Source organism: Portunus trituberculatus, chromosome 41, assembly GCF_017591435.1.
Source record: "Portunus trituberculatus isolate SZX2019 chromosome 41, ASM1759143v1, whole genome shotgun sequence".
NCBI lineage: Eukaryota > Metazoa > Arthropoda > Malacostraca > Decapoda > Portunidae > Portunus > Portunus trituberculatus.
In genome coordinates, this window is record NC_059295.1 from 8573149 (window position 1) to 8585979 (window position 12831).

At 39.0% G+C, this 12831-nt stretch overlaps 1 protein-coding gene across 1 annotated transcript in view; it reads left to right on the top strand.

The window, feature by feature from the left end:
- The window catches only part of LOC123517194 (transcriptional regulator ATRX-like), a 166385-nt gene that overhangs the window by 30164 nt on the left and 123390 nt on the right, over positions 1–12831 (top strand). Inside the window, 4 exon segments of the mRNA XM_045277199.1 lie at positions 6335–6505; positions 6745–6863; positions 10748–10882; positions 11830–11999. Of these exon segments, the coding sequence (XP_045133134.1) occupies positions 6335–6505; positions 6745–6863; positions 10748–10882; positions 11830–11999 (595 nt within the window).

A 12831-nucleotide genomic window follows, 5' to 3' on the forward strand; every position in this document is an offset into this window, starting at 1 on the left:
ATTTACCAACCTTTTTTATAAAACGTATGTGATTTAGAATATTCACAGCACTTCCAAAACAAAAATGTATGGAAATATTTTTTTCTATTTATCATGGAAAAGACAGGTGCAATTTTAATTGTATGAAAGTTTGTCTTTCCTCAAGGAGTAACAGCATCACACTGTAAAGAACGCAGTGAAGTTTGCCCGTGTCACCGGGTTCGGCGTGTAACCGACCGCGTTTGTTTTGGTACATGCATTGTGGTACATGGTCACTTAGGCAAATTCTTCCTAACTGGTGTCATTTTATGTGAATTACAGTAAGTTCTCGTTTTATGATAGTTTGGTTTACAATAAATTAACAGATACGATAGTTGACAATTACTACCATTTTTTCAATTTACGATAAAAAGTTCGCAGTTACGATATTTAAAATTCCCGCCAAACTTGTTGCTGTGATTGTGCTGCCGCACTGCGGCCAACTATGAATTAGTCATTTTCGCGCCGCCACTACAAACACAATGAAACCTCATGCTCGTTGATATACTTACATTATTCTCCGCATTTAATACCAATCCCTATCCAAAATGTCACAGAAACGTAATTTAGATTATGGTGAAGAAGTGGTTAAGATTAAATGAGCCAGGAAAAATTTAACATTGGAAATGAAGCTTGATATAGTCAAGAGGAAGGAGCTAGAAGGTTCGTCAACCATTAGCCGTTCCCTTAATTTACCTCAGTCAACTATTGCTACTGTTTTCAATAATGCTGTAAGTATTAAGGAAGCAGCAGCTAATATTTCAAGCCTGCAGGTGAAATTACTCACAAAACATCGGGAACCCATTATGAACCGGATGGAGAGTTTGCTTAAAATTTGGATTGACAGCCAAACACGCCAGCATGCCCCACTCTCGTTGAGCCTCATTTCTGAAAAGGCCCTGTTTATTATTGAAACTGTTGTTCAATTTTTTTTTCTTCTTTTTCAGTAATACATGGCTTGTCCAATTCCTATCTAATACATGTAAAATCGGGTTCGGTTTACACTAATTTCACTTTACGATAAGGTTTTAAGGAAGATAGTTCTATCGTAAATCGGGGACTTCCTGAATTTTTTTGAGAGAAAATGTATGTCTTATGAGCCATCAAATACGGTATGTGGCACATGGGAGTACTACAGTAGAGATTCGATACTTGAACATTTTAATAGTCAAACTATTCAATGCAGTGGAACCATGCGTGCTTTGGGGTCTGAGGGGTCTCCAAGCGCACGGGTTTGAATCCAGTCCACGGTCTGAGTGTAGGTTGGGCTTCCTCACTCAGGGCAACGATTTCCTAGCAGGTGGGCTTTGAGATAGGAGGTACCATAAAAAGTATCTTCTTTAACCAATAAATTCCTGTGAAAACCCCACATGATATATGGGAGGGGGGGAAAAAAATGCAAAAGTTTGATAAACAACAACAACAACAACAACAACAACAACAACAACAACAACCTGTCGAACATCTACACACATGGTTGTAAATAAAGGCTCCTTGGCCTCTCCCTTCCCCCTCCGCCAGTTGTGCTGCCGCGGTTGTTAGAATAACATTCTCATGCGTTCTGTCTGTAGTTTTTCATTTATAAACTACATTAACATCAAAGGCTTATTTGTGGTGAAAATATATGGTGATCGAATGGCTGCACACATGATTGTAAATAAAGCTCTGTCCTCTCCCTTCCTGCCACTGCCATTGTCCTGTTCTGATATCAGTATTGCCAGTATTCCAGTATACCAGATACCAGTGCGCATCCCTAGTCCTGCCAGTCTTGACAAAAACAACATTCTTCTGCATTCTGTCGGCAGTTTTCCATTTAGAAACTTACAATGGCACCAAAGAGGCTTATTAGTGGTGAAAATAAGGAATCTAGTGAGAGTGCTAGTGTTTGTGAGACATAGCCCTCCACTTATGGGTTCACAGGAATCACACCAGGAGAAAAGTTACAAAGACATTTTCATGGATGCTGACTGGTCCTGACAACCTCCCTCCTCCTCTCCACCCTTCCCCCCTCCTCCTTCTCTAATTTATCCATCACCAGCCTTCACTTAAGGTATATATGTATAGATCAAAATGATTAAAAACAAATTACACTGAAATTTTTTTAAACTTGAAGTTTTGCTAAGATTAGAATGAATTACCTGATTTATAGGTATCGATAGTCAAAATTTTTGATACTTGAACAGCCATTTGTAACTAATTAAATTCAAGTATTGGGTCTCCACTATACTCCGTACATAAAGTATGCTAAGCATAATGTAGGTAAAATATATAAACATACATATAGATAAATATATGTACATGATAATACTAATAGGTATATATGAATATAGTGTGAATAAATATGAGAGGCAACTATCACATAGGGATGAGCAGTGGCAAAGACTTGTGACTGTTGGCCAACCCAGAGAGGTGTTTGATGGCACTGAAAATCCTGGATGATTGTTCACAGTCAGGAGGGTGCCTCAGGAAAGAGAAATTTTAAGATCTCTCAGTGCTTGCTGGCTATCAGTAGTGCCAAAGTTGAATGGATTTTTTTTTACAAATGAACCTCATGGAACTTAGGAACAGGATGTAACTCATGTGTTTGAAGAACACACTGCATGTGCCTCCATTGATGTACGTAAATAGCATGTTGCAATGACTTCAGACTAACTAAGGATTAATACTTTCCCTTTTATATAGAATGATGGTGTTATTATTATCCTAGAAAAAGAGAATGATCACAAGAGACTCAGAATGACAAGCAGTTTTCACTGGTGATCTGGCTTTGTATACTGAGTTGTAGTCATCCTCTTGTAGAGATTTTGGTGAAACTTACTGTTGCCTTAGACATCAAAAGTTTCTGATAGAGTCTGACACAAAGCTTTGATCTCCAAACTACCCTCCTGTGATTTCTATCCTCTCTGCAACATCATCTCAAGTCTCCTTCCTTAACATTCTGTTTCTGGTATGATAAATAGTCATTGTTCTCTTAAATCTATTGAACAGTGGTGTTGTTCAGGATTCCATCCTGTTACCTACTCTTCCTGTTATTTCATCAGTGATGCAAAGCAAGGATAGGCAAACATTTCAGTGCTCGGGCTGCATTAAAAAATAACAATCTTACTATATTAACCCAAATTATTAATATTTAAAATACAAAATAAAAGGTTCTTAAAGAAAAAACATTTTCCCATGCATATGCACACCTGCAAGAAGAAAATTAAATTCTCAATATTATTTGGGGATATTTTTTTTTACTTTCTCTTTAAAATTTACTAACATTTGTTGAGTTGCATAAATTCCCTTGGGGGGCCCACGGGTTGTAGTTTGCCCACTCCTGATCTAAACCAAACTTCTTGTCCTATCCACTCCTATGCTGATAATACTACCTTGCAGTTTTCTACATCTTGTAAAATAGGGTGGAATCAAAAGCTTTTTGTCTCATCAACTCCTTTTCTCTGACTGACTGTCTTCAGCTTCTTTCTTACTGCCGGAATGTTGCATCTCTTGCTATCTTTTATCACTATTTTCATGCTAACTGCTCTACTGATCTTGCTAACTGTATGCCTCCCCTCCTGCAGCCTCGGTGCACAAGGCTTTCTTCTTCTGCTCACCCCTATTCTGTTCAACTCTATATGATACAAGAGTTAACCAATACGCTCAATCATTCATACCTTTATCTGGAACTCCTTGCTTGCTTCTGTATTTCCATCTTCCTTTGACTTGACTTCTTTTAATGGGTAGGTTTCAAGGCACTTTTCCCTGAATTTTTAATAACTCACTTGACCTTTAACCCCTTCAATACGGTGACGCCTATGTAGGCGTCATGAAGCGCCAGTAGCAAATACGGTGATGCCTACGTAGGCGTCATATTTCTTTTCTGAGCTTTCTTCAGTTCAGTTGTCCCGTATAGTGTGTTGGATACCAACTATACATGCCGTATGCTGTCTTTGAAATCCTAGTGCTCCTCCCACCATCCTTGTCTCCACCAATCACTAAAGATAAGCTACATGCATCCCGCCTTGTGTCTAAAATTACTCAATGGCATAGACTGTTCTCATCTCTCTCTCTCTCTCTCTCTCTCTCTCTCTCTCTCTCTCTCTCTCTCTCTCTCTCTCTCTCTCTCTCTCTCTCTCTCTCTCTCTCTCTCTCTCTCTCTCTCTCTCTCTCTCTCTCTCTCTCTCTCTCTCTCTCTCTCTCTCTCTCTCTCCCTCCCATCTCCTTCCCTCCATCCCCTCTCCTTCCCTCCATCCTCCTCTCCCTCTCGAAGATAAGTTACATGAGTCCCGTCTTGTAACATTCTGTGAAAACACACACACACACACACACACACACACACACACACACACACACACACACACACACACACACACACACACACACACACACACACACACACACACACACACACACACACAAGCCAGGCGACCGGGGTTCGATTCCCGGCGGGTGGAGATATTTGGTGTGTCTCCTCACGTGTAGCCCCTGTTCACCTAGCAGTGAGTAGGTGCGGGATGTAAATCAAGGAGTTGTGACCTTGTTGTCCCGGTGTGTGGTGTGTGCCTAATCTCAGACCTATCCCAAGATCGGAAATAATGAGCTCTGAGCTCGTTCCGTGAGTAACGTCTGGCTGTCTCGTCATAGACTGCAGCAGATCAAACAGTGAACACACACACACACACACACACACACACACACACACACACACACACACACACACACACACACACACACACACACCACACGGCCCGGTAGCTCAGTGGTTAGGCGCTGGCTTCAAGCCAGAGGACTGGGGTTCGATTCCCGGCCGGGTGGAGATATTTGGGTGTGTCTCCTTTCACGTGTAGCCCCTGTTCACCTAGCAGTGAGTAGGTACGGGATGTAAATTGAGGAGTTGTGACCTTGTTGTCCCGGTGTGTGGTGTGTGCCTGGTCTCAGGCCTATCACAAGATTGGAAATAATGAGCTTTGAGCTCGTTCCGTAGGGTAACGTCTGGCTGTCTCGTCAGAGACTGCAGCAGATCAAACAGTGAATTACACAAACAACAAATTTTCTAATCTCTCTCTCTCTCTCTCTCTCTCTCTCTCTCTCTCTCTCTCTCTCTCTCTCTCTCTCTCTCTCTCTCTCTCTCTCTCTCTCTCTCTCTCTCTCTCTCTCTCTCTCTCTCTCTCTCTCTCTCTCTCTCTCTCTCTCGAAAGATAAGCTACTTGCGTCCCGCTTGTGTCTAAAATATTAGCAAATGTCTCTCTCTCTCTCTCTCTCTCTCTCTCTCTCTCTCTCTCTCTCTCTCTCTCTCTCTCTCTCTCTCTCTCTCTCTCTCTCTCTCGAAGAGAAGCGTCCACTTTCCTCTTGAAGGCGATATAGTGACTAAAAATAGCAGCATAATACACAAAGGCGACAAGTATGACAAGCTTGCAAGAGTTTCCAGCGGGCGGGCACTACCACCGTATATCATACAGGCGGGCTTTTTAACATCCGCGTGAAGGGGTTAAGAGAACTGCCAACCTAGTGGGCTTTTTTTTTTTTTTTTTTTTTTTTTTTTTTTTTTTCTTTTCTTTTTTCTTCTTTCTTTCTTCCCCGCATTTTTGTTGCCCGTTGCCAGTTGCCCCTCCTGTATAAAAAAAAGAAAATTTCAGAAATTACCAAATCTTCAGGAAGTAATCAGATCTCACAAGGACTCCACGGAACGCTCTTGAGTTTTGATCTCTCTAAGATTCATGATTGGAGCAGAGCAAACTTAGTATTGTCCCATGCTTCAAAAATTAAAATCCTATCAGATCAACATAACCTTCTAGACAACTATCCACTCTTCTTAAATGTCATTTAACTGTCTCCCTTTTCTGTACTTAATATATTGAACTATTCTTTACTTATAATCTTAACTGGAAACTTCACATCTCATCTAGCTAAAACAGTTTCTATGAAGTAAACATTCTGAGCTGTCTCTGCCAGTTTTTTATTTATTTATTTATTTTTTTTTCTCTTCAACTCCGAACTCTGTACATGGATCCTATCTATCTATGTATTGAATATGCTTCTTATGTATAGGTGGGATGTTCCACCCTTATTTAGACTAAGTGGAATCAAAAGCTATTCATCATATCAACCTTCTTTCCTCTCCTCTCCTCTCCTCTCCTCTCCTCTCCTCTCCTCTCCTCTCCTCTCCTCTCCTCTCCTCTCCTCTCCTCTCCTCTCCTCTCTCCTCTCTCTCTCTCCTCTCCTCCTCTCCTCTCCTCTCCTCTCCTCTCCTCTCCTCTCCTCTCCTCTCTCCTCTCCTCTCCTCTCCTCTCCTCTCCTCTCTCTTCTCTTCTCTTCTCTTGATAAATTTTTGCAGGTGAAGTTGATTCTGAAGAAACTGATGAGACTGATAGTGAAGCGAGTGCAGGAACCTCAGAAGATGGTAAAGGAAGTGGAGATGCTTCACAACAAGCAGCACTAATAAATGGAACAGAAAACATTCAGTACTCAAAAGCAGAAACAAAATATTACAATAAGAATAAAGATAGTAAGTAGAATTTTTTTCCTTTAATATTTTTTTATTTATCTTTATACTGTATGGGGTTACCACTATACTTCCCAGACATCTACCAAGATATCTTCAGTCCTTTAGATACTTATCACGGTTTCTTCATCAAAGATGTATGCTATATGGGTATTGGCTGTTGTTAATTGACTGGCTCATCAAAACCAAATATACTAGAAAATTACTGTATGTATTAATCATAGTCAATATTTATTTTTCAGCTCTACAGAAAAAACTTGAAGGATCTGTGATGAAATGCACATCTTGTTATGAGCAAGTCAACCACCATATCAGCTCTTTGGTTTTCACACACCCAGTTCTTGGTCTTTTCATATGTAAGGTATGTTATAGCTTTATTTGTTTACTGAGAATCAACTTTCAATTTTCCTTGATCTATGGGAAGGAACTAGTATATATATTTTATATATATATATATATATATATATATATATATATATATATATATATATATATATATATATATATATATACATACATACATACATACATACATACATACAGTAATACCTCGACTTACAAATGCATCTAGTTATGAATTTTCCAAGTTACGAGCTGAAATTCGGACGATTTCTTGACTCTACGTACGAATAAAAATCCAAGTTACGAATATTCATCATGATGCTGGCGGCATTGTTTGTACAGTGCCATGCAATCCTTTGTGCACTTCACTCATTTAGTTCTTGGCGCCTCTCATTGCATAAACATCATTCTCTTATCTCTCATGCCGTGCTTCTTTATTTGTGTTATTTTGTACTTTATTTTGCTTTAACCCACGCACTGCTGGCCACTTTAATCCTAAACCAACCTGTGGTGCCAGCCAATTTTGCATATATTTTTTTTAATGCATTAAAAAAATCCTAAATCATGCAAAAGTAATTTCTGAAAGCATGCAAAAAGTGTCTTAGAAAGTAAAAAGTAAAAAAAAATCATCACGTGTAGGTAGGCTAATCGTATGTTAGTAGTTGTTGGTATATTTTTACCGCACCGCCACTTCACTGACGAATAGTAGGCTTCCTCATATGCGTTTGCATGTGTGGTTGCATATTTTCAGTCATGTACTGAATCATCATCAGACATGTCTGATAACATTTCATCATTATCAAAGGCAAGTAACTCAGAAAATCTGGTCGTCACACAACCAACGGCAGCACCCCATGACTGCTTCCTGCGGTAGTTGTACAATGTCTGACATGATTGCTGGGGCCACTCAAGGAGCGTACCAACAAACTAACACATTCAGTTTCTAGGATGGAGTTTGGAGTACACATACTGTGTTTTTTATAAACATGCTAGAATTTTTTTCTAGGTTGCTACTGTGAATTTACGCGGTGGCACTGACTGCTAGATGCAATAAATTTATGGCGATGGGAATGGTAATTATGGTCTCTAAGAAATGAAATGCTCCTGCAAGTGATGATAAGAAGAAATGTAACGTAATTAGTATTAAAACAAAACTTTAAATCCTTGAAAAACATGAGTGGTGTGTGTGTTTGTGAGAAAGCCATTTTTAGTGACTTCCTCAGAGAGCAAGCTGAGCAGGAGGGTGAGAGCTTGACTGAGCAGGCTGATGTGTCCACAGCATCTCATGGATCATTTACTACATCAATATTTACATTTATTTATCTGTTTATCATATCTGCATGTTATTACATTAATTATTATAGACACTACATTGTTATTTAGGCAGGTTTGGGTGATTTTTTCGGAGGGTTAGAGGGAATTAATGGATTCTTAGTTATTCCTCATGGAAAATATTGCTTCAACTTGCAAATTTTTCATGTTACGAGTCCGGGTCAGGAACGAATTAAATTTGTATGTCGAGGTATTACTGTATATATGCAGTGGTACCTCGCTATAACAGACACTTTGGAGGTGAGGGGCGTTTTGTTATTGTGAATTGTCCATTACAGAGGGAGGTATGATTGGAAGACCGTTTACTGCTTTCCCCCCCTCCTTTTCCCTTTTTTCAATAATTTATTTCCTTTTAATTACATGAAAAAATATTTTGAACATTTGAATTACTTTATTATTGTTTATTAATGAAAATCTGTTAAGACAAAAATAATAGGAAAAAATAATACCAGCTTATATACACATGCAAGAACAACCAATTTGATGCACGGACAGATGCAAACTGGTCTTATAGGTGTGGCCCTGGGCTTCACCAAGATTCCCCCATTATTACCTCTTCTCTATAGATCATGGGCTTGCTTTCTTTCTCTAACCTCAGCATCACTATTGAGGTAAAGATTAATTTGTGTATTCTGTAGAAATGTAGTCCCTCATCCTCCACCTTATTGTAAGTGTGTGGCATTTTGAACTTTGGGGGCTTGGGTCAAAATCACACTGTATAATCTAAATGAATTCACTATCATCATCTTGGTTTGAAACTTCTAACAACTTACTAACCTCACTACTGTTCCCCCTCCTTGCTGGGTCAGGCAAGATGTCTCATAGCCTATTATTTTATTTGTCATCAATTACAGCCATACTAACACTGTGTAAAGTTTATCAGTAAATCACCTGTCTGTCATTATTACTTGTCTCATTGCAGTACATGTACACAGAAAATTTCATGTGAAGACAGTGACAGTGAATACATTTGTGTACTGTGTAATTTTTTAAAAAAAAAAAATCTTGAAATGTCACACTCTTCAGTAAGGATGAGTTGTTTACATGGTGTTTTTAATGCATAAAGCAACCACCCAGCCCAAGTGTCACATCTATCACCTCATCACTCTTGAATTACACCTTACAGTTAAACAAATTCTCAAAATGTATTTGTATAGAACATTTTCTGCTTAGAATAACTAGCACCTCTACTTCTGATAGTATTTGGAGAATCTTATGTTATAACCTTTATACAGTAGAATCATGATCTCGATCATAATTAGGACTGAAAGTGCTGATCAACATTCAAAATATTGTGATTCAAAGTGAACTTCTTTTGTTGAAGAGTGCAGTCCTGAGTTTTCAGAACTAATGCACCGGATGTTGTCGCTACTGCATGTCCCTTATACTGTTGTAATAAATTCTAGGTGCATACAGGTGCACCAAATTTCTTTTTTTTGCAACTTAATATCAAGAAAGCAATAGACTTAATAGTGGAATGTTGGCATTTTGTCAGTATTGCTACAGTGAAGCATAGGTAGAAGAGGTTTCTCATGTGAGTGGAGGCATAAATGAGTGGGAGTGAATGCAATGCAAGATGAAAGACAGATTGTTGTGGCAATTGTGGACTCACTGCTTTAGGTGGCCAAAAAGTTGCCCATCAGTGGATGTGACATCATCAGTGCTACATACTATATGGAAAATCTCATTGGAGTCTTGAGGTAGCATGCATGATGCTGACTGTAGGTAAACATGAGGTATACTCGTCAAAACAGTGTGGAACTTAGGCTGATAAAAATAAAGGTATAAGTGACAAACTCAAGGATTGCAGAACTTGGATAGTGTAAAACTTGAAGTGGATTTATATACTTAATATTAAGCTTTAAAACCCCCTTCTTTACAGTGGTGTAATTGTCAGAATTCTAAGTGTTATAATTTAGCTACGAGTAGAGATAGAATAACATTATCTCATCCTGGTGTGTGTTCATTTGACTGGTTATGGCTGTAGTTACAACTGACATGCTGTACTGAAAAGCAGAGTGAAAAAAAAGGGAAATACTTATCGATTGATAAAAAAAATCAACTTTTCACTTTGTGCTAATGGTGATTCAGTTATTTTCCTTACATTTTGGCTGGAGATACGTAAATAACAACTACTAAAAAAAGATGAACTCAGTTTACATTACATCTTGATAAAATTGTCATATAAAGTATGTTAAATATATCACTTATTGTACACTATTGTAGTAATGTTTATTAGTGTAGTACATTACTCACCATTTAAATAATATTATACATCCTGTTTTTGAGTGAAAGTTACTGAACCAAGTGGATGTATGTGGCATCCTTCCCTTCAGGTGTAAGGAAATTAGGCTGGAACAAGTCAGCAACTTTTTAAGTGTTAAAAGTTCATGCCCAAAACAAATTACTGTCCTCCTGCATTTAATTGAAAGTTGGACAACACTCTCACACATATACACATCACCTGCCCTTTCTATAAACTGCACACTGGTGTGTCACATGCCAGGTAGGAGTTCAGTGTTAGTTATCAGAAGAATGTATAAATGGTTTAAAAATACGTGTGTTTTGCAGAAATGCCGTAAATTCTATGGCAAAGGCAAATTTCGCAAAGACAGAGAAGGATTTGACGAATATTGCCGTCTGTGTGCTGAAGGTGGTGATCTGCTGTGCTGTGAACAAGAGGGCTGTTTCAATGGATTCTGCAAGGTAATTGGTACACTTAATGTTATGATAAATGTGAAAATTGCTGAGCTTTGAGTTGTTGATATAGCTGACCATTAGGTTTACCTGATGTGTAATATTAGTGGGGTACTTGCAGTGAGGCTCAGTGATTTAGACCAGTGTTGTTCACTAATTTTTGCAAGGGAGCCACTTTGGTTAAACATATTCATTGAGAGAGCCTCAGCTACTGCATGCTAGTGTAACTCACTAAATTAAGTAATAATGGGCTGCTAGTGCAATATAGTAAATATTTAAATTAGACATGGTAATATTAGCCTATATATCTTGTTGTTAACAGCAAAATAAAGACCAAACTTACTTAATGCTGTGATGAGTGGAAGTGTACTTTTTTGTTTTTTATTAATTAATTTATTTATTTTTCGAGAGCTGCAAATTGAGTCATCGCGAGCTGCGCAATGAATACCACTGATTTAGACTTGTTTAGTTCAACAGAATGTGTGTGTGTGTGTGTGTGTGTTTCACTGTTTGATCTGCTGCAGTCTCTGACGAGACAGCCAGACGTTACCCTACGGAACGAGCTTAGAGCTCATTATTTCCGATCTTCGGATAGGCCTGAGACCAGGCACACACCACACACCGGGACAACAAGGTCACAACTCCTCGATTTACACCCCATACCTACTCACTGCCAGGTGAACAGGGGCTACACGTGAAAGGAGACACACCCAAATATCTCCACCCGGCTGGGGAATCGAACCCCAGTCCTCTGGCTTGTGAAGCCAGAGGACCGGGGTGTGTGTGTGCGTGTGCGTGTGTACATGTGTACGTGCGTGTGCATGCGTGCGCGTGTGTGCATGCGCCTCATCTCCGTAACTGCCTTTATGGGAATGTCATCCTTGCATGTAGAAAAGTCAGTAGGATTTTCTTTAGTATCACTATTACATTAAATAAAACTTTTGCTGTTCTTCTAGCGTTGTGTGAAACGAGTAATGGGCCGAGCTGAATTGAAACGTGCAGAGACCACCGAGGGTTGGGCATGCTATGTTTGTGACCCCACACCACTAATGGAACCACGAGCCCTCCATCGCCTCATTCTCAGTAACCTGAAGAGCTCAGAGGAGGAAGATGCAAATCTCTCAAGGTAATTTTGACAAACTCAGCTTCACTTACTTCTGTCATTTGATTTGCATTTGATTTTGAAAAGAGCATATCAGATTTGAAGTCACTTTATGTGAAAGGATCAGCCATTGTGGTAGATTGACCTAGTTGCAGTTTCCATAAAATGCTTATGATTTATAATAGGAAGAAGTAATGTTAAAACCATCAACACATTTCGACTTCTTTAAATGTTTGCTATGTAAGTAAGTACAAAGAAGTGACTCTTTGGTTGCATGCACTTATATACTTACAGTGCTTATCATGGCATTACTCGTATTTCTGATCGTCTTGGAGATACGCCCAACATTCTTGATCTTTTCCTTACCTTTAATCCTTCTCCTTATGCTGTCACCCTATCTTCTCCATTGGGCTCCTCCGATCACAATCTCATTTCTGTATCTTGTCCTATTTCTCCAATCCCTACCCAGGATCTGCCTAAGCAGAGATGCCTCTGGCATTTTGCCTCTGCCAGTTGGGGGACCTGAACGTATAACAGAGGTGATAGTGTCTGGCATGGAGGCATACATTCCCCATTCTTTTTCTCAACCTTGGTTTAACATAGCCTGCTCTCATGCTATACATGATAGAGAGGTTGCCCACAGAAAGGTACTTGAGTCTTCCATCTCCTGAATATATTTATATTCAGGAGATATACTTTATATTTCTGAATATACTTTATATTTCTGCCGGGAATCATGCAAAGTCTGTTCTTCAACTTGCCAAACACTTTCTTAAATAGAAAATGGCAAAATCTTTCAAACTCTAATTCCCCTTGTGACTTCTGGCATCTGGCCAAAAACATCTCCAATAACTTT